The 23,630-nt window shown below is 36.7% G+C and overlaps 1 protein-coding gene across 1 annotated transcript; it reads left to right on the top strand.

Annotated features, from left to right (window-relative positions):
• Nucleotides 1–596: 596 nt before the first annotated feature.
• On the top strand, nucleotides 597–23,484 carry LOC105056713 (uncharacterized). The gene is made up of 13 exons (XM_010939021.4): nucleotides 597–1,235; nucleotides 2,033–2,185; nucleotides 2,288–2,500; nucleotides 2,609–2,698; nucleotides 6,016–6,132; nucleotides 8,410–8,679; nucleotides 8,878–9,034; nucleotides 10,665–10,742; nucleotides 13,250–13,350; nucleotides 14,473–14,643; nucleotides 15,229–15,303; nucleotides 22,085–22,180; nucleotides 22,911–23,484. The coding sequence occupies exons 1-13, from the start codon at nucleotides 843–845 to the stop codon at nucleotides 23,238–23,240; spliced, it is 2,244 nt and encodes a 747-aa protein (XP_010937323.1). The 5' UTR covers nucleotides 597–842; the 3' UTR covers nucleotides 23,241–23,484.
• Nucleotides 23,485–23,630: the final 146 nt, after the last annotated feature.

Here is a 23,630-nt window from a genome sequence, read left to right as displayed (position 1 = left end):
TTCACCAGTTCCCCGATTGTGCGTTGTCCACCGTGCATACGCTCCGAGATCTGCCTTGATCTATTTGGATCTGATCCATGCAATAATTTCCCGTGAACATGGCCTCATAAAACGGTCACCTGCTTCTCCGGATGCTGATGGCCTAGGATGCTATCGCGGTCACCATCCCGTCCAACGGTCAAATTGTACTACGACGACAACTGGCTGGTTGTCACAACATCATGTATAGGGTCCACGTCTACATCCACAAGACATCTCATGTATTTTTTTGGGTATAAGATCTCATCTATTTGTAGACGAATCACATGACTTCACGACGTATGGAATCGCCTACCTCCCGTGCATAGTCTGCTACGCGTTTAATTGGCATAAGCCGCTCTCCGGTCCGAAAGACAACTCTACGTGGCACGATTTGATTGCCTATAATTGACCCTCTCTCTCTCTCTCCCCCCGTCCCTTCCGCTTCCAACGTGTCGAACCGTCCTTACCGAACCTTTCGGACACATTATTCGACAAAGTGCGTCCCCAATCGCCGAAGACATTAGATTAGATTAGATTATATAATTCGGGATAGACGCACCGCTGTGAGTTCACCGCCTTATATACCTTCCCCGCCTCGTCCCCGCCGTAGCGCCCGGTGCCTCCACGCGATTCGGGCCAAGTTTTCTTTCTCCAACGGGAATTAATTTATACAAAAATTTAGGTTATTTAATTTGGTATTTAATTATTCGGGGCGACACCCATTTCCTTTCGTCCTGCGGATTTCTCGCTCATTCCTCGCTTCTCCGGCGCCTCTCCTCCTCTCTGCTTCCGCCCTCAGGATCCCGATCGGACGGCCGACGATGGCCGACGACGAGTTCGCGAAGGCCGTCGAGGACGGGTTGAAGCTGGCGAAGCGGATATACGCCGGGAAGGACCGGCACTTCGCGCCGCCGCGGCCCGTCGGCGGGATGGAGAGGTCGCCGGTGTCCCTCCTCCCGGCGGCGCCGATGGTGTACGCCGTTGTCGACGACCCAGGGATCGTCGACAACCCTGACATCCCGAGTTACCAGCCCCACGTGTACGGCCGCTGCGACCCTCCGGCGCTGATCCCCCTCCAGATGAACGAGATCGCCCTGGAGGCCGACTGCTTCTTGGACACGGCCTTCGTCGCCATCCGCGGCCGGTGGCGCGTCCACTGCATCATGCGAAACCGGAGCTGCGACTGCCGCCTCGTTGTCCCCATGGGCGAGCAGGTGCCGTCTTCTCTTGTGGAAATGTGCTTCTTTTCTCGATTTTTTTCTTATAACGTCTTGCGAGTTTCTGTCAATCTTGATGTTTCCTTCAAAAAGTTGGAATCTTGATGAGTTTTTATGTCGAAATATGTCAAATCTGGAGGTGTATCGTTTGATTTTTAGTGATTAACTAAACTATATCTTTTTATTTTGTCTATTGCGTTAAACCAGATGAAAATCAGCCATGATTTTGTCAATTCTTTTTATTATCTGTTTGTGTAGAGATTTTATTCAAACGTAAGAATCTTGATTAGTTTTCATGTTAAAAGATGTCATCTTAGGAGATGTATTATCTGATTTTTAGTGATTAATTAAAACTTATGTCTTTTTGTCAATAGTGCTGAAACTAATGAAGATTGTTTATTATTTGTCAATTGGTTAATATCTGCTAGTCTTGAGATTTTGCTTAGATGGAAGCATCCTGATCAGTTTTTATGTTAAAAGTAGTCAAATTTGGAGGTGTATTATCTGATTTTTAGTTATTATTAGATTATATCTTATGGTAACGCCTGTTAAGAAGTTAAAGAATCAACTAATTGACCTGTTTGTTAATGTAATGACTAAAATGGTTGATCTATTAAACATTTGAAATAGCGGTTTCTTCATATGATTTGTTGTTCCCCTTTTGTTTCAAACTGTCTTCTTTTCTTTTCTTTTCTTTTCTTTTCTTTTTTTTTGTAGATAATATGTTTGGTTGCTGATCTCTCGACAGTGATGGGCTTGGCTGTTCTCAAGCTAAATATGGGTTTGGCTAACAGGGTTCAATTCTGGGTGTCGAGGTTGAAGTTGGTAGGAAATCATACTCCACTCGGGTGATGGATGAAGAAGAAAATCAGAACATGGAGAAGCCTGCGAGAAATGAAGGAGGGGGCTTTCTGAAACCCCAGCTGTTTTCCTTGACAATCCCTGAGGTGACTTACTAGTGCATCTTGGTCTCTTTCTGATCATCTACTTTCTAACAGTTTGAATCATAGGCATGTGTTGAAAACAATACTTTTAACCTTTTTTTGAAGGTTAGTGGAGGATCTGACATTTCTCTTACAGTCAGATGGTCTCAGAAGTTGTTCTATAAAGATGGGCAGTTCTCTATTACTGTCCCTTTTAGTTTTCCAGAATTTGTCACTCCATTTGCAAAAATATTTGCAAAAACGGAAAAAATTCAATTGAATGTGAATAGTGGTTTTGGGAAGGAAGTTTTGTTGCAGACTACGAGCCATGGTTTGAAGGTGAACTTATCTGCCCTATGTTAGTAAAAAAGCTGCCCTGTAGTTTGATGTGGCTGCAAGTCAAAGCTAAACCATGTTACAGATTGGCAGTGCTTCTTGTCGTTGCAGGAACGAAGTCGCCAAGCTGGAATATTGACTTTCTTATATGAAGCAGCTGTTGAGCAGTGGTCACATAGAGAGTTTTATTTTTCATATAGTGTAAGTACCAAATATCAACTTTTGTTGATAGTTTTCATATTTATTTTTGATGACTTTAATTATAATTTTGAGGTTTGATATGTCTAAATCTACTGTTCCATGCAAAAAAAAAAAAAAAAAGATCAGATGAGTTTGGGTATAGATATCATTCTACAACTGAAAAAAATATAAGCATAGATCCTATTTTATATAAGTTCAAGATGTTATTAATTTATTTATACTTTTCTATAATTTTCACATGTTCTATAGATCCTCATTTTACCTTTCGAAACTGATGGTGCAAGTTTTGGATTTGATGCTTTAGCTTTGGAGATAGAGCCAATCATATACACTTAGATGGACCTACGCCCAATCAAAGAGCACCCCGAAAGTCCATGTATCGATATAGTGGATATATGCATGCTATGTACATATTCATGTAGAATATAGGAATCCACAAGAAGGCGAGTGTGTTAAACATGTATATTTAGTATTGTGTGCACTATTGATGGCTGTGATGTTATTTTTTCTATCCCTTTCTACACTTTAATGTGGATTTTACACCATTTATTTGCAACCAGAGATGTCGTATTTGTATATTTGATGACAAGGAAAGCAGCATGGCGACAATAGAATGAGTAAATTGGATATGGGGGAGATAAGGTTTTTGAAAGTTTTGAGATATGACATTGACTTAGTGGTCACTAGGGATTACTACTTTAAATTTTGAGCCATGAAGTTACATTTACATGTCAAAGATAGATCCACAGACAAGTTGGCATGATCTAAAGAACAACTTGCACCAAGTTAAGTCAATTGCGATAGAATTAGCAAACAAGTTCCGAGATGAAGTTGAATGGAAGATCTTGATTTTAGTTCAAACAAATTGATCTATCATTGGTTAGTTTGTGCTTTTGAATTAGGATTCTAAACCTTGAGCTGTAGAAGTGGCATGCACCGGCAAAGTTGGAAATGTTTGTACTAAGGTATGGTATGAGATGCCGTACCGAGTGTTGATATGGTATGAGACCGGTATGGTACAGTACGGGATGCATCGGGTGGTTTGGCCTGATATGGCATTCCATGGTTTGTACGCTTTGCAAATTAGAGTGGTCTAGGGGAGGGTGTTATATAGTGAAATAATGTGAATAGCACAAAATAGGATTGCACTTTTCAATAAATCACTAGTAATCGATAGGTTACATGCTCAATAATATGCACACACAATCTCCTTCCTGGAAGAGACCGAGGCCACGAACATGCATGACCCTCTAAGAAGTCCATGACCCTCTAAGAAGTATCATTCACACCCGCTTCAGTCACATGCCTTATCTTCAAGGCTCTTCTTGGTCCTGAATCTCCAGCAACCACAGGCCAAGGAGATGCTCTACTAGAAGATCTTGTCTTACAAGCTTTCTTTTAGCTTTCTTTCTTGGAGGAGCCCTAGGGGTGCTGGCCTCACTTGGTGCACTCTCAGATGGAGTGCACCATCTAATTGGTGCAAGATGGAGCAAGGGTGGCAGCCACCTTTCCTTGGTTGGCCGCCTCCACTTGGATCCCATCCAAGTGGCACCCAGAATTAGCCTTGGTTCAGGTTTGCTTGACTTAATCTGGCCAAATCTATGATATAGACTATTTCTTTAGCCTAATATCTTCTCCATTTAAAAATACAAATCTTTCTCGATTCATTATATGAGAGAACATGCAACTGGAATCTTATTCCAATTGACTTAGAGATAGATGATATGTGTTAGATGCCTTAGTAGATAGGTCAATTTAGGTTTCGGTTCGCTAATAATTTCTTCTTTAGGTTTGTTTTAGTCATACATTAGGAACATGGTCCATCATGAGGATGTGGTCTCCATAAACCTTTGATGACCAGTTATCCTTCCTATTCATGCTTAAGCTACATCATGCAATTTAGTTCCCTATCATTTGGTGTCCTTGTATGATCATTGAGTACTGCACTGCCAAACCCTATAATGTCATAGTCCATCAGAATTTTGATCATGTACTCTTTTACGAAAAACATTCATGGGAAATCTTTTTGAAAATAACTAAATATTAACTATAATTTTATCAAAATAATTATCTTGAAAATTTTTCAAGTTACCGCTTGGGCCTTGAGTCTTATATGTCTGATAATGTTTCTATTCTAATATGAATAGTATACCATTATGATGATTTCCATGTTAGACAACTAGATTCTCACTCTTATTTGGATTCAGAACACCAGTGTACTCCCAATCAAAGATATAGGCCAGGGTATTATTGTCGATACACAGATTTAAGTGCAAATTGATTGACCTCTAGAATGCAACAAGGTGTCATGTCCTTTAGGTCAAGGGACTACTACCTGGTTCACGTTGACTGCTACCTAGTTCACACTTCTATCTTTGACAGTGCTTTGTGATATGGATTAACAGTGTTGATTATCCAATATATGATGGCTTACTCGAGTGTCAGTGCAAGGTCTCATCTCGGCGAAGAACTCTAAAAGTCATTATCCACCTCAACAACTGTATAGGTGCGATGCCCACTTTTATCCATAGCTATGAACACTTTTCGAGTACCTAGGAATATGGAATTCTCCTCAAGGTAAACATTCTGATTACTTGGATAAATCCTCTATAGTACTTGTGGATTTTTCTGGCTCTAAGGCCGATGTGTGATATATATCCTATTCCTTTTATGACTATATGCAAACGGGAGGTAGCTGTGATATCTCAATCACTCTTATGTTAAATATACAAACGACTTTTAGGGCATGCTTCCAACAATTTCAAGCTATATGATTGAACTTAAGGTAAACCTTAAAGCAAGTGAAGTTATCAGTGAAGTAGAAATAATAATGGAACTCTATTATAAAAAAGGGAAGGCCATAAAAGTTGAGATGAACAATTTTAAAAATATCGGAAAGCATTATGTTTGACTTGATAAAAGAGGGAAGATCTAAGTGCTTAGTCATCTTATACTCTATATAATGTAACAAGGAAAAGAAACACCACTTAAAAGTCCTGATTAAAAAACACCTAAGTCTAAGTAATAAAATAATTTATATTTGCTCATCTTGAGATTTCTTATGCTAAACTAATTTAATATTCTCTGAAAGTAAGCTATTAAATTATCTACTTTCTTTGGTTTCCAAAGTAATGAACAGATAAAAGTGTTTAATTTTCTTGCTTTGGAAGAATTACACTGGTAATTGTCTAAATTTATGTATGAACTAAAGAAGAGGAATCTTTGAGCTGAAGGTTCCACTTTTGCCATCAGCATTCATTAATAACTCTAGATTTTTGATTCTGAAACTTTACTTTTCTTCACAAATGTTTTTTCAGGTTTATTCAAATGATTTGTTTGGTGGCATACTCTTACAATCTCCAACAATGTATGACCTTGATCAGAGAGACACGTTCTGCCTCTATCTTTTTCCAGGAAATATCCAGAACAGAAAGGTACATTGATCTTTTGGTCTTTCCTTTTGCTGCAATGCTCATTGTTCAAACACAGACTATGTTTTCTTATTCCTTTTGCCTATGTTTATACATGTGCATGACTCTACCTATGACATGATTCATTCATAAGTTAAAGGTTGACATCTACAGAGGACAGAAATGGTAACGTTTGTAATGAGAGGTATGGTTTAACACACACACACACACGCATGCACGCACGCATGCACGCACATATTCATCTCAATTATGACATGATGTCCCAAGAGCAGTTGCTAGTTCTGCTGTTATATTGATCTTGTTCACAATTTCAGTTACATTCTTTGTTATCTGATTACTCCAATAAACAAACACACATTCCTCTTAAACATGGCATAAGTCCCAAGATCAGTTGCTAGTTTTTTCTTTTCCTTTTCTTGTTATGTTGATCTCATTAACAATTTCAGTCACATGCTTCATAATCTGATTACTAAATTTGCAAATTTTGATAACTTATGCCTACTCTTCTTCCTAAGATTCTTCTGAGTTTGCAATGGGAATGTAGCCTCCAAAATTCCATCTTGTCTCTAGATTATCCCTCATTTTGCTGCCTGACCACTATAAACTACTTGCTTTTTTGCAGTTTGATGATGACAACCATAAGATCTAACTCATCAATACTTTGTAATGTATACAGAATTGGAATTCATGATCCAAAGTCTTTGCCTTTTATATGGTGAATATAACTTGTTGAAAATTTCAGAACAAAACATTCTTTTATTCAGCAAGGAGAGAGGAATAGACCATGTACTCATTTATTCTCATCCCATCCACAATTTTTTCCCCTCTCATTATCTTATTTTAGTTTCTAACTACAAAAGGCAAAATGCTTTTCTTTTCCCTTCTAAGCCGCACCCTGAATCTATGTTTGCTTAGAAAGTTGATGCAAGGACATCTTCATCATCATTCTTATTGCTTCATGGTCATACCTTCTCATATAAAAGTTTTGTCCTATTTCCTTCTTCAAGATGTATCTGATGTCTTAAGCTGGTTTATTAAGCTCCATCCTTTTGGCATTTCTTTGTATTACATCCTCAATACAACAGTTTTTCCTTTACCTTCGATATTTATTTATGTTTTCTCTTGTTAATGCTAGTCAAAGCACAAATTTCTTCATTCCAATGTCGGTTTTGGATGATGTTGTAGAACTGTCTTCTTCAGTTCAACCCATTCAAATCAGGACAGATGTAATTCTCATTAATGTCATACATGACTAGGGCAGTGTTTCTGTTTGGAGTCTCTTCATAAACTTATAATTCTCTAACTGAGAGCTTGATAGCTTTAATTCGTTTAAAACCTAGGAACCTCCTTATATTACTGAAACTTTTTAGCATATCCTCTTTCACTGCCAAATCACACTTTATGATAGTCCCATAAGATGTGATTGACTTATATTAAATTGATATGCATTGGTACAGGTCAATTGCAGTGACATAACTAGCACATAGAAATTCCAAAGAGGTCCATAATTTTCTCTATCCCTTAAAATTTTTCCATTTTATTTTTCAACGGATACTTATTTTATATCAAAAACCTAGTAGTTGTTACTTGGAAATTCACCAGCTGAGTAGCTCATATGTGGCCTGTTTTGTTGCTTGAGCTTCAAGGAATTTATAGTAGTTCATTTTATATATTTTAATATTGTTTAAATACTTTTCATTTTGTATCCTGACTAAATTTTTGTTTGGTTTTCTATGTCACATGTTCCTTGTGGTCTGTATGTCTTATTGCACTTGTGAATTACCCATAGCATTTACAAAATACTGAACAATACCGATTTAAAACGAAGCTTATAACTTCTTAAGTAGTAAAGTGAAGTTATTTCTTTTAGCCTCTAAAGATTGTATACCAGCATTGCAACTTAGATATTATACTGAATTGGATAGATCAATACCATTATGTTACAAGCATGCGCACATTCTGACATTCTGCTTTTACACCTCGATCATTTCCATGCCTTCTAGAGCCTTTGTGAACAATATTCATGGGTCACACACAAGTTTTCACCACCTTGTGCTTTTTTTTTTTTTGTGCATGATACCCACATCTCTTATATACCATAGTTTATGCCAAATCATGACCATGTATTGGAAATCTTCTCACCATCCTAACATATGTCAATCATGATAAACCTGGATTGGCTTCCTTCTAATTATTTTATAATGGTCTTGGTTTCCTGCCTTTTTTTATTGGTAAGAAAACTCTTTTAGATGCGCTTATCTCATTCAATCAATGCTATAGGTCTTCAGAAGAGAAGTGGTTTTTATAGTTGATATAAGTGGAAGTATGGAAGGGAAGCCTCTGGAGAATGTTAAGAATGCACTATCTACAGCCCTCTTGGAGCTCACTGCAGTCGATAAATTTAATATAATAGCTTTCAATGAGGAGTTACATTCATTCTCATCATGTATGGAACCAGTGACTGAGGTCAAGGTAGAAAATGCTCACGAGTGGATATGCAAAACTGTTGTTGCGGGGGGTGGGACAAATATCATGCACCCTTTAAATGAGGTAAATCCCTGTCCATGCTAAACAAAATCTGCTATTACCTTGGTATCTTTTAGGACTTGTAGACGTAATGGGCTTGTTCATATTTGTCATTTCTGTCCATATTTCTGTAGTCTCTTTTCCATTCTCTTGCACACATTCTCACTCTGGTGGACATGCAATGTTGCTGTTTTTCCTGTTTCTCTTTGCTGTTTCCATCAGGCAATAGATTTACTATCCTATGCTCAAGATTCAGCCCCACATATTTTTCTCATAACTGATGGATCTGTTGAAGATGAACGTGACATTTGTTCTACCATGAGAACTCATGTGGCAAAGAGAGGATCCATGTCCCCACGAATTTCCACTTTTGGTGTTGGTAATAATTCTATTGAACATGGCTATGCTCCTCTTAAAACTAAGTTTTTTCTTTTTGATGTTGCTGTTCTTGGTATAACTCTTATTCTTAAGTTGACTTAGTTTACTAAGGGTGTGACTATATTTGTGGGTAAAAAAGGAAATCTTTCAACTTGACTTGTCATGTTATTCTGGTGGTTGGCATCTTTTCTTTGAAACATTTATCTTCAACCGATTGTCTTCTAAAAACAACTTATCATTGTACCAACGGCAAATGATGTATTTTAGTTTCCTCATGGTTGACATGTGCTTATTCAGAAATCATTACTTTCCAATAGTGCGACAAGTGTCCTACCCAAGGTTTGCCATACTGGTTGGCAGCATACTAATGGCGTACTAGTATGATGTACTATACTGATATTTGGTATGCCAAGCCTTACCATACCGTACTACGTATCGATACTGTAATAGACTGGTGCTAGTATGGGTCCTGGTACTGAGATGGCGAACCATGGTCCTACTATTGCACTGAAGAATGGTAGAACTATTTATACAGGCAAGTGTAGTGTGATACTGCAATTATAATCCAATAATTTCATGTCTTCCAAACCCCCCCTCAATAGAAGGAAAAAAGAAAATACTTTGATTTGGTCCAAGGACAAGGGAATCAATAAGAAACTTATTGTGTTTTATTGTTTTTCTCATCATTATGGATATATTGGTGATAAATGTTGATTCAATGAGAAACAAATTGGTTTCTATCATGTGTCTTTTTCTCTGGACATTTGTTGGACACAATTGTGAAAAGCATATGTTGTTGAGAATGTATCACATGTTGTTGTGTTGGACTACTGTAATCCAAAAATTATGCTAAAAGTACTTAGGTTGAGATAGAAGTTATCCATATATGTATATACATATTTTTTTTCTTGTAGTACCAAAGGAGGAAATTTGAACTGGCTTAGCTTTCTAAGCATGACACTGATTTAATAGAAAAGAAAACAATGTCAAGGTAAATTGCTTGCTTTTAAAGTATTACTGAATTAGCAAATTATTAGTACTGAAGGAGGAAATTTGAACTGGCATAACTTTCCAAGTGTGACACTGATTTAATAGAAAAGAAAACAGTGTCAAGATAAATTGCTTGCTTTTAAAGTATCATTGAATTAACAAATTGTTAAATACTTAAATGTATTTCTTAGCAACATGTTAAAACATGTATAATCATTGTGAGTTGCACCTTATATGGAAATGATTTGTTATGATGCTTGAAAGAGAGGTCAACACTAGTTTTGCAGACTTTGCCTTGTTAGTATTATGCCCATCCTTGTGCATTCGCAAATTAAGAACCTTATGATCCTTTCCTGATATCTTTTTAATGTCAGTTATACTGTGTAGAAATCACATCTTTAGGTTCCTAATAAAATTGGCCATGTACATTGAAACTTTTTATTTTGTTTTCTCAAAAATGAAATTTTGTGAAGCCTATGCTCATAGAACCTGGTTCTGTTGTCGACTATCAAGGATGGATGCCATGGTGTTGTGTGATTATTCTTTTGATACATCACTTTGCATGCTATTATTATATTTTGATAGATGCTCCGGCCTAATATTGTTTTTGCTTTTCTTGTTATGCTGGAAATTTTTGTTAGGTTCTTATTGCAATCATTATTTCTTGCGGATGTTGTCATCAATCAGCAAGGGGCAGTATGATGCTGCATATGATCCAGGTCCGTTATGTTTTCTTAATAATTCAACTTCTTTGAAACTTATTCTGATACTTCAGTCATCTGCTAGGGACCCACTAGTTTCATTTTGCATTATTTGTTGCATGGATTAGTTTGTTGGTAAAGGAGGACAAAGCATGACAGAAGATGAGCTTTGAAGAGATGGTGTTGGGGAGGTGGATGTGCTAGAACTTCAAAGGATGTAGTTTTTGATTGGTGCGTTGAAGGAGGCTTAGAAGTTAGAACTCATATTGTTAATTAGAGCTCTTATTTGGATATATTCCATCTTAACTTGTTTCTTTAACAATAAAAAATTGTATCTTTCTTTGAAGAATAATAGTATTATTGTTGCTATATATCATAACAGTTCATCAAAATGAGGTATGCCTTTTGTAGCAACTTCAATACCTTTGCTCTTTTTTTTTTCAGACCCATTAATTTAGTCAATGAAATCATCACAATGCAAAATCATCTGGATAAGAACTACAATTTTTTTAGATGGAAAATGCCTCTATCATTCAGTTCTATTCATATTACAATCTGCTACCACATACATTCCACTATGGTTCAGGTAGATGCATCAACTCAGAGCATAATGCCCATTAAAAAAAAAAAATCAATTCATATGTCAAAATCAAAGATAGCTACTACATGTCATGAATTTTACATTTTCTTTTGTGACAATAAAGGGCAGTTCTGTATTCTTTTACATGGATGCTGGCCATTTCTAATTAGTTATACCCTCTATACTAATGATGTGCCCTTCTTATGGTCATACTAAATTCCATTTGACTGTAGTAATCCATGGTGCCTTGCTTCCTTCCTATCTTAGTTCTCCAACTAAGCCGTAAAGTGCATTCCTTTCAAATTTTTTGCTTTACCCATCTTTTTTTCATATTTATGCATGTGCATGTGTGAGCAAGCTTTCTTTAGAACTCTTAGAGACAACTTGGATAATTGGGCTGAAAATCCTACGGGATTTGTGGGTTGGGCTAGCACAACCAACAAAATCATTAGATAACAAGCTGGGCTAGGCCTATATTCATGATTACCTAGAAGTGCCCTTGGAGTGGGCTGGCCCAACCCATGAATCCCATAGGATTTTCATCTCAATCATCCAAAGAGGCCCTTAAGGGGCTGTTCTTTTATGGATTAATACCATGAGAAAATTGATCAATCTTTTCATTAACCAACTTACCCATGTTCTCACACTTTTCAAGATGGATAAGTTACTTTATCATGGGCATTATTTACCCATAAAATGGGAGAAAATTTTACCCATCCAGGAGGTGGCTAAATCATTTTTCCATTAGCCAGTAAAGTAGGCATTTAATGCTGTACCTAAAATGTCCATCCTCATTTCCAACATCTCCATCATTCAATGCTTAATAACTTAGTCTAATCTAAAAAGCATAAAGGATATCATGAAAAATATGGATAAATTTTTTTAACTTATCCAAGAAAGTAGTAATGTAAAAAAACATGGGTAACAAATTTTGAAGCCACTTTTCTATGTGTAAAAGAACATAGATAAATTATTTTCTTATCTAAATATTGCCTAAAAAATATTTACCCAAAAAAGTATGGATTCTCAGGCAAATCTTTTACCTGCAAAAGAACGGGCCCTAAGTTTATTTCCTGATATCTAGTTTTCATCCTTTTAAAAAGAACCAACTGTTAAGAGTAGGTTTAATGAGTTCTCAGTTTCCAATTATTCCTATCTAGAACCATCTCTCATGTGCTTTCAAGAGTCTCAGTGTCCTTTCTCTCAACTTCCATCCATTTTAATCTGGGTCTTCCTCTCCACTTTCTAGATCCTTAGACAAAGATTAGAGTAGCACCCCTTCATGGCTACTTCTATTGTTGTTGCAAGCTTTTTGACATCTTCCTAAATACTTCAACAAAGATTCTCCTTATGATAGCTTCCTGATTGCTTTGGCATATGCCTATGCCATCTCAGATGGTGCTCCGTCACTTCGTTTCTAATTGGTGCAATTTTTAAGCTTCTCTTATACTCATATCTCAATCTATCCTCCCTATTTTTACCACACATTCCATCTCAACATTTTGTTTTTGCATTCGACAATTTGGAAAGCTGATTCTACATGGTTAAGACTTAAGACAATGCTTGATGGATTGATTTATGGTAGCATGATCTTTCATATGCACTATATGATCTTTCATATAGTATGCAGGCATGCATGTATGTATAAAGACCCTTAAAAGGCTTACTTGGACATTTCAAACGTAATTTTATACAAAAACTGAGCATCTTTACCTGTTATCATACTTTATTTGCATATATGGTTATATGTGATATGGAGGGTACGTTTGTGATTGTTAGTATGTATGCTACCATTGAGTAGGAAACTTTTTGCAGCCATTATTAGCTTTTATGATCTGTTTGATTGCCCCGACAAGATTATGATCATAATTTTTCTCCAAATTCCTCCTTAGCTACTTGATACTGGCATTTTCAAAGCTAATGGCCTCTATTTGTCTTTTACTAGATCTGATTGAATCCCGAATGCAGAGATGGTTTATGAGGGCTTCATCCCCGATAGTTATGAATATCACTGTCGACATCTTTAAACATCTTGATGAAGTTGAGGTACATTGTTGCAATATTGGTTCATCCAACATGCACATATACATGCATGCTTAAACAAATTTAGTCTTTTAGTCATGGCTATAATACAAATCCATCAAACCACTATTTCTACAATTTTCCTTCTATTTGCGGAACTCCAGACACCAGTTTTGCCCATGTATTGTGGCAATTTTGTTTGCTATCTTAGGGCCCTATCTGATCTCACAAATCATGCAAGTGTCCAGACTAAAGTGTGTTTGCAGGGAGTTATGAAATATTTCTTCAGGGTTAAGTTAAGAAGTTAGGCATGCCTTCAATTGGATTCTTTTTTTAGTTTACATATTTTCTTTAGAAATGAATTTAGCTTTGTAGATCAGGCTTTGATCTCTTTCCAATTTTTTGTGAATCAAAATTAATTTTCTTTGTTTGATGGGAAAATGGGCCACATTTGCTGCTTCAGTGTTGCATGAGCATAGATATTTTCTAACTGGTCTTCCACATCTCATTGGATGCTTTTCACATGCAAACATGCTTCTTCTTGGAAGTATGCAGAGCTCCCTTTGGAAAGTACCAATTAAATGAGGATTACTCTCACTGAAATCTTGCTTTGAAAAATTCTCAAATGTTATTAATTGTATTTTCATCCAGAAAACTGACCCCAGATGGATGGGATAAACCTTACAGTAAAGATAGGGCTCTATATTACTTGATTAGTGTTAGTGGTTATCAGCTGTGATACTAACTCTCACTTTGCAATGGTAATATTTGCATTGGAGTAGATCTTTTCCATGATGGTCATTGCAATTCAACATTCTTGTTTTTTTTGTTCCATTCATTTTTGCCTTTTCTTCCAGTACTCATTTTAGTGTAAATCTTGTAGAATTAGTAACAATTGTCATATGGAGTCATAGTTTCTTTACAAATAAAAATAATAATTATAATCAACAAATCCTATCCTTAAATGCTTATGGCAGCTTGGTTGAAAAGAGTGATTTAGAGTTTTAGACTATCATGTAAATGGGCAAGTGGGTGGGACCTTACTAGGCTCAGCTTATATGTAATCATGGAAAATTTAATTTCTTAGCTGAGTAACATGTAATCCTTTCTCCAGTTTACTTAAGAATTTGTTTACATTCTTTTTAGGTGTATCCTTCTCATATTCCAGATCTTTCAGTGGGATGCCCATTGATTGTATCAGGCAGATACCAGGGCAAGTTTCCTGATTCTCTTAAAGCTAAAGGAATCTTGGCTGACATGAGTGAAATTGTTATTGACTTGGAGGTGAAAAATACAAAGGATATCCCTCTTGAAAAAGTAAGTTACTGAGTTTAGATCTGAAATGCTTTCTGTTCTTTTAGAATGAACCTGTGCATGATATCGCTTGTTTAGTTGAGTATTCTGGTTATTGACATTGTTCATTCTTGTTTTTGTATTTGAAAATTAAGCAATGCCATAAAAAATGCATGCCATGTGCGCTATGAAGCATGGAAAGGGCACAGGATATGTATAACAAAATAAAGACTTATTAATATGCGAAATCTTGGAAAAAAAAGAGAATATAGTGTGAGGACACAACAATATGAGCACACATTTCTATTACATCATGATATTATGGACAGCAAACATTAATATTGTTTACTGTGTTGAAAAGATAGAAATTTTATTGTTGCAACTTGCACCTAATGGTAATCAGTAATGACAGCATCCAATGTATTCATCAAATAAGAACATGAATGCAGGTCCTCTTTTATCTGGCTTTGATTTGCCATAGGTTCAGAGCATTAGAACGTAAACTTCATTGGCAGAGGATGCAGAATCACAGTAGACTATAAGAACCTAACCTCTAGTAATTCAAGCATTCCATGTACTCATTTTGTGTAATTGCTGTTATTTGCACAGGTTTTTGCAAAGCAACACATTGATCTTCTTACAGCTGAGGCATGGTTTTCTGAAAGCAAACAGCTCAAGGAAAAGGTTAGTGGCAATCACAGTTAGTGCTTTGTAATTACATCATTCCTATGGTTGTGTTTCATTTGGGAATAAGAAGAAATGGAATAGGAGAATCTTTGCCTCATGGAACAGATATGCAACAAGTTAGTAGGCTACAATTTTTGGAATAACTTTTGGCTAAGGTTGTTTTGTCCATTAAAACAAAGGGGGGCATGCAAAAAAATAGCTTTATGTCGGCTGCCAAGATTAGCTTGAAGCAGCTTTACTTTAGAAGTGTTATGCCTAGCATAGGCAGATTTGACCAGCATAACCATTCAACTCAAGGTCCACTGTGTCGGTACCGGTGCACGTACCGGCATCGAGCTATGGTATGATACGGTACCGGTACCATACCGTACCGATATATGGTACGCTCCGGCATACTAGTTCTATACCGGTACAATTTTTTTTTTTGTTTTGTTTCATTTTTTTTGGATTTTCAAGTTATTAATTTATAATTATAACTCCAAAATTATATTATATTGCATATTATTGACATATTTGGATTCAATTTTTGAGTTCGGTAGCGGTATAGGGACTCTTGATCCAAAATTTTAAATATATATTTATTTACATTATATTACAACTCTATCATCCTAAAATTAAAAAGAAAATATATAAATGTGCATTAAAATGTATCTAAACTTTTAAAGTACAAAGCACAAAAAATGATATACTAACCTCAAGATCTGTTCTGCATTTAATATCTCGTTGAGTGTCTGTGACGCTCATAGATATCTGGATCATTGACATTGTCTGGAGGAACATCAGTCCATCCATCTAACCAAAGACGTACTGTACTCTTGAATATTCATCCCATAAGGCATCTTCTCTAGATTGTAAGACATTTCAGATCTCTCACTCAAACTCTGACTCTGAGAAGTATCTTCGGGATGATGATATGGCTGTGGAGGAGTCCATCCAAATATACCGGTAGCAAAATCTGATCCGTAAGATACTCCAGACTGCATAGGATAGTAATCACTAGAAGATGATGCCTCGGATGTGCCATATCCATATGGATCATAAAATGACTGCGGATAATAGGATTCATAATGCGAGGATGATCCAGATACATCCATGGATCCTACACGTGCAAGATCGTCTGTAGCTGCATCGTGTGCTGGATGACCTCTAGGAGTCCGTCGTCTATATGAAATTGACTCTCCACGGTCTCTACCGACTCATCCACCATAGTCCTTATCTTGTATGGCATGTGTAAACTGGGACTCACTGGTGATCGAATATCACCCTGCAGCTGTGTCTCATAAGCAGTGGTCTCCTGTCCTCTAGTTCCTCCTTGATCATCAGATCCATGACTTCTACTAGTATCATCATCACTCTCTTTGATTTTCGAATCTGAGTTAGATAGCTCCTGTACTCTTGAGAGTGGTGCACGTGCAACTGTCTTTTTTTTTCCTCCTTGTGCTCTTCTGTGACTAAGTTTTTTGTGATTGAAAAGATGGATGTCTTGTTGCTGACTGCCGACTTCGTCTAAACATTTATCGTTCAAATCTCTGCGAGGATATATCGGACATCGAGTCATGTGATGAATGAGTCCCCTGTGTCCCCTCAGACTGTAGCTAATCAGCTGGAACTTTATGTGGAATATTTTTTTCTGCCCATTACCTTGAATCCATCTTGATCTTCCTATTTACCATACTAGCTGGTCGTGGATGGGACCCTGGCTCATCAAGCTCTGGCTCCTGCTACTGACCTGCAAGCCATCCGTTGATCGGATCGTCGTCCTCGTCAGCATAATCATCTAGTGTCGGATCAGTGTACTTCAGTTGTACTTCCTTCTGAATGTATTTTAGCCTCAATCTCGGATTATAGTGAACATATATACAAGATCATTGAGGCGCTTTTGTGTTAGACGATTTCTTTGTTTGTTGTGGATAAGGACGAAAGTCAATCAATTGCGCTCACAGCTACTAGCAGAGATCGTCTGGGAAAGAATACGGACAGCCACACTTCTCAAATATTCTGCGGACATTCCAAAATAAATCCATCATTCAGCTGCAAAAGCAAAATTACATATCAAATTTTATGATATTATTAGACTTTTGGTGTCAATCTATGCTGCTCATTATTGATATATAATTTATCTAGATTCATCTGGTTTTTGCTTGCGACAGCTGATGGGACTCCAAAGCTGTCTGATCCTTCTCTAAACTGTTTCATCTGTAAAAAAATATATTTATTAAATTTATAAATATATCGTTGAGTACAGATCGAATTCAGTTGAATAATCACATCTGTTTAAACTAGCATGCCTCTTGCAGACACAAAGATATGATTTCTGGATCGGACACCATTTTATATATCACATTACGAAGAACAGCAAGAGGCTCGTTATCCATATCTATCCCAGAAATGGTATATTAGAATCTCGGATTCAAATAATAAGCTGCAGATAAATTTCATAATTGATTAAGTACACTTTTACAAATATAAAAAAAAATATTTTAAAATATTCTTGAATCTGTGCTTATCGGCTAGATGCAAATATCTGTCCATCTGATAATCCCAACGACGCTCGATGATGTTAATAAATTTTTGAGCATGCTTCAGATCGTTCTCACTGATCTGTTTTTTTGTCCTCTCCATCATGTAATATAAGAAGCCTATCTAGGGGTATCTTTCACTATCCGCAGTGCGAAGCACCTCATATAATAGCTTAATAGTCTTCGACTATCTTCTCAGTCCGCTGTCAGAATGACTGATTTGTCACCAAGTTCTTCATATGATTCCATCAATACCGGCCCTCGTATATCTGCTCTTCTGCCATTCGGCACTGACAAATATCTGACGTAAGGCTGCTTTCTTCTGAAGAAGACTATCAAGTGCTATGTAGTTGGTAGCAAATCATGTGATATCCGATCTTAAGATTTTTTTCTCAGTATACGTCCGTATCAATGAAAGGACCCATGTGTGATTGTAAATGAATCTAATAATAGTCTGGACAATCTTCACTATCTGTTGCACCCTACGAATCTTTCCAATATCCATCAAATATAAGATCAATGCAATGTACAGCACATGGGGTCCAGTATATCTGTGGTCGCTGCTCCATCAGCAACTCTTTGGTAGCCTTATATTGTGGCCCATTATCTGTGATGATTTGCACGATATACTGCTCACTCATTGAATCAATCACCTCCTTCATCAGATCAAGGATATATGCGGCATCATGCATCTTATCTGAAGCATCAATTGATTTGTGAAAAAATATTTTTCCATCACAGTATGTCAAAAAATTAATGATGCTCCATCTAGTAGGGCCAATGGCATCATGCATCTTATCTGAAGCATCAATTGATTTGTGAAATATTTTTTCATCACAGTATATCAAAAAATTAATGATGCTCCATCTAGTAGGACCAGTCCAACCATCACACATTGCTGTCAGTCCGTATGTAGGCCATTTATTCTTGTAAAAAGCAATCTATCTCTATAGATCCTCTTTATTACTGTCAAAAAGCTGACCATAGATATCTTTAGGTCCTGACGGATCTACACCCTAGCCGGCATCCTAATCGATAGCCTCTATGGCTGAAATGGCAGATCGATAATAAGGATTGCTTGCTGTATTTGCTGAAATATGGCTGAAATAAAATCATGATCCAATAGCTCGCCACATATCCTTCTTCTTATCCTTTTTTACCATAGAGTCAATCCTCTACTGCTTTGAATTCTTACTGGAAAAAGCATGTGGATCCAAATCATGGATGGTGGCTTCAACTGGAATATCTCTGAAGGACCTCCTCCTACTGCTAAAAACTCCCAACAAAGATGACATACTGTCTGCTCCCTCTACCATCGAACTCTCTGATTGAGGTAGTCCTCCTGAACTCAAATTCTCCTCCATCAATCGCTGATCCAGATCTCGATTCGTAGCATGATGGTCTAAATCGCTCTTTATCCCTGGCCATCTTCTCCTGCCTCAATCTGTACCTCATCATCTAGAGTGGAAGCCTTCTCTGTCTCTCTAGAGTAATAAGAAGGTGGCTCTGCAGCTTGACGGTCTACTTCCGTCATCTTTAGCTTTGTCCTTTCCTTCGCTGTTTCGAATCAGCGAAGTACTTCTTCATCAACTGTCGAATCTCTTGTGGGCATTTTCGACACATGGACATATCAGGATAACCACCAGTCAGGTACTGCTTCTGAGAGCATCTCATCATGATCCCAACCAATGTCACGTTCTGAATCTTTCTTCTTACTCATTTCTACAAGTATAACAAAATATGATAGTTTAATAATTATTAAAAAAATATTATATATAAATTCAAAAAAATTTCAATAATAATTTTAAAACTCACAAATTCAAAAAAAATATGTTATATGCTTCAAATAATATTTTTGAATTAACTATAATATAATACTAATTTTACATATTTTTTATTTGATAATATTTTTTATTATTTAAATAATTATAAAAATATTTTTTAATTTCAAAAATTTTAAAAAAATTCGAGGTTGGATTCAAGTAGCTTGAATCATTCTAAACATGATTCTGAAACTCTGATTTTTTATTTTTTTTATTTATTTTTTTAATAATTTTTTTATAAATAAATATATATATTTAAAAAATATATAATTAATAAAAATCAACGATTTTAGTGTTATCATGTAGATCTTTTAAAGATCTATCACATATGATCAAATCATACCAAAATCACAAAATTTTGATATTTTCTCTTATTTTCATACTTCTTTGTTCTTATCTTTTTTTAACAATAAAAATATAAAAAATAAAATATTTACTAAAAGAATAATACATTACTTTACTTTTGGTCAAAAATCAGCATCTTCTCGAACCAGTGCTGCAATTTGACAGAATTTTTTTTTTCTAATTTTTTTCACGTGTCATCGAACGCCTGAGAGCTCGGGAGTTCTCTGAGAGAGCTCTCGGGTCTCTCAGACAAAGCTCCTGGGCTGTCACTAAATGATAGTCCAAACCCCACTACTACACCCCGGCACCCCCCCACTCGCTATATGATTTTTGTCGGTACGGTTCAACATCGAACCAAACCGTACCGAGCCATATCGTCCGATTTCGGACGGTATGGCCCCGAGCCGAACCGCCCGGTTCAGTACGGTTCGGAGTTGTTTTTCGAAAAAAATAGCCGAACCGGATTGGCTAGCCATCGGTCCAGTTCGGTACGCCCCGTACTAGACGGTTCGGCCCGGTACGGCATTCCTTGATTCAGCTTATCCAAGCCTTATGCCGTGGGGTTCAAATGATCATTGATGCCATTCCGAGATTATGGGAGATCTTTTATTCTTAACGCCATTCAAATCCTAATGACCTCTTGGTTCTGATACATGTGTTTATACATCCACATGCATTGTTATGCTACATAGGATACTTGCATCTGCATATGTGCCTAACTTGATCATGGTTCCTGAATCACTTACAGGTACTATGGTGAAGATCTCATGGCATATTATGCTTATAATCTTTGTTTTCTCATGCAAAATTTGGAATTAGTACTAATTGTTTTCATAGCATATTATGCTAGCTCTCTTTATAAATTTAACTCTCAAAGGCTGAAATTGTTTTCATAACATACAGTCAGCTAGTTCACCAATTGCATGCAACAATTTTCCACCTGCATGCTTAGATTTGGCCATCATGTGTCTCTAAAAGATTTGAATAACTTGCTACCAAAAAGAAAGATTTGAATAACTGTCAATTATGATCATAAGATGAAGAAGCCTCTCCATGAGGTCAATCACATTCCGGAAGACAGCTATTTTAGGACAATTTTTGAACTGTAAGTTTGCATGCCTGAAAATTGATTGGAAATACTAACAAAATTCTTAGGGAGCATGTTGTTTGCCTAGGACACTGACATGATTAATTTTCAATAAAGATGTAATTCCTTGAGAGGAAGAAAATGCCATTAGAACTAGTCTAGATATTCTGAGAATACTGCTTGGTATACATATACTTGAGTGAAAAATGTCCCAACATTCATTTATTAATGGATAACCGTATAATCCTCTCAGTGTGAGTTTGTAAAATATCAGTATATAAGCATTTTAATTTTTAAGTGTGACTAGCGTGCATCAGCCTATATTAATCTTTTTTTTTTTTTTAATGCACGGGAATGCAATGCTTTCCAAGGGTTGGTTTTTTCTTATTTTCTTTTTTCCATTTTATAAGGATGCCAGTATGTTTAAGACTCTGAGCAAGCAAGCTGTAGTAATGCCATATATTAGAAGATATTGCCATATCTTGATCTTGGATTCTCAAAGCAATCGATTATTGTTGACTTGATGGTTGTAGTCAGCTGTTAATTTATTTCTCAGAAAACATTTGAAAAATTTTAAAATAACAAACCATCTCACAAACAGCTTGAAATATTAGGATCAGCACCTGGTAACTTGCGGTTAAGATGAAGGGTGGGGCATGGGATACATGCTACGCAGGTTAGAATGGTTAGATGATGCTACCGCAGTGCAAATGTTGCCAATTGGACAGACGTTGCTTTGATTGTTGACATGTACCTATTGAAATTTAGAACATCAATTCTATGCGTCTTCTTCTTTCACCATTGTGCGGGGAGGAGGTTTTGGGTGTTTCCTAAAGTGTTTGACCTAATTAAATCTCATGCCATTTTCTTTGAAATGATTGCCATGTCTATACTGGCAACCAAAACAATATCTTTTAGTAACTTTGTACTATATTGTAGTTTTCAGACTCAGAAAAGCAAGAATTTGGTGTACTTACATCCTGTACTTATTTTTATTTTTGTAGGCTATTAAAATAAGCATGCGAAGTAGTGTACCATCGGAGTATACATATATGATCTTACTGCAGACTGACACAGAAAAGCAGGATGCTGTAAAACAGGTACTTCATATTTTTGATAGTACGAATGCATTTTACCCCACATATTCTTTTCTTTTATATAGCTTTATTAGGGCTTTTGCAGTGCATGCATGGCTGCATGCACATGTATGCTTCGGTACCTGTTTCATGATAAAAAGATTCCTGGCTTATTGAATTCTATATAATTTCATACAAAGTAGCTTAGAATGGGTCTCATACAATGATTGCCATTGTTCTAATTTATGTTTGGTCACATAGCTTAATTTCTTCTCCCCCCTCCCTACTTTTTTCTGCTTAAGTCTGGAAGAGCCAATATTTGTACAAAGGTTGACTTCTTATCTCAAAGTCATGAGCAGTTGATGGTAGCAGCAAACTACCAAAAAAAAAAAAAAACTGACATGATAGACATCACGCCCTGATGAATTGTTATTGTGTTCCTCATCCTTAATCAGTTTATTACATTCGACAAGCAAAGCTTTTAAGTTTATTCAGGATTTCCAATGAAGGCTCATGCCTTCCTCCTGTTTCTGCCAATATGCAAGGGGAAAATTGACGACTGATCTAAGTAGTTTCTTTTATTATATCTTCTATCTTTCTAATTTCCATTAGAAGCAAACTCCCAAGCTGAACTTCTGAGGCTCCACTCGGGAGGCCTGTGTGTGTCACATGAGAAGCTTTATGATTTAAAATAAAAAACTGATTGTCACTGAAGTACTTCGACTCTGATGGATCATGTAAACTCATGTTGCAGGTAAAGAAACATGGCTCCCAAAAGGATGCAGGCCCTAAAAACTGCTTACGGATTCGGGTCCATGGCCTGGCCATTGGATTTGGAAATGTAAATGCAACCTTGGAAAATCTCCCCACAGGGTTCGGAGAGCCGAAGCTTCCTGAGACCAACTATGTCTATGAGAAAGCTGTCAGATGCTGTGACAACTACTGTTGCTGCATGTACATCATCAAAGCATGCTCTAAGCTGAATGATCGGCTTGTGATTGTAATGACACAGTGCTGTGCAGCGTTGTCATTCCTTGGCTGCTACGAGTGCTGCTGTGCGGCATGCTGCGAAAGCTCCAATTAGTTATCATGCACATCAATTCTCCTTTGTACAGTTTATATCACCGTTTGATGTATTTTTCTAGTGCTTGTTTTCCCTCATCACGTGTAAACAATGTTTGTGAAGAGATGAGTGTACATTGTTTTCTGTAATATACTGCTGCTACAAGTGATAGTCTTTTCTGAACAATGCTTTAAGCAAATCTTAATGTAGCAATCAGATATATCATAATCAATCCATTCGGTCCACCTGATGGGCATTGTCGAAATATTTTGGTAAAATTTCTTTTATTTCACATTCGCGAGGTCCTCTACCGGAATGGATGGACGGCAAAGATGCTTCCTCTGATATGTTGGAACAAGATGTCCTGTCCTATAATTGTCATCATTGTGGTGTGTCTACCTTTGAGTAGTG

This window comes from Elaeis guineensis, chromosome 13, assembly GCF_000442705.2.
Source record: "Elaeis guineensis isolate ETL-2024a chromosome 13, EG11, whole genome shotgun sequence".
Classification (NCBI taxonomy): Eukaryota; Viridiplantae; Streptophyta; class Magnoliopsida; order Arecales; family Arecaceae; genus Elaeis; species Elaeis guineensis.
Note: the sequence above shows the minus strand (reverse complement) of the source record. Positions and strands in the feature narration are given on the sequence as shown.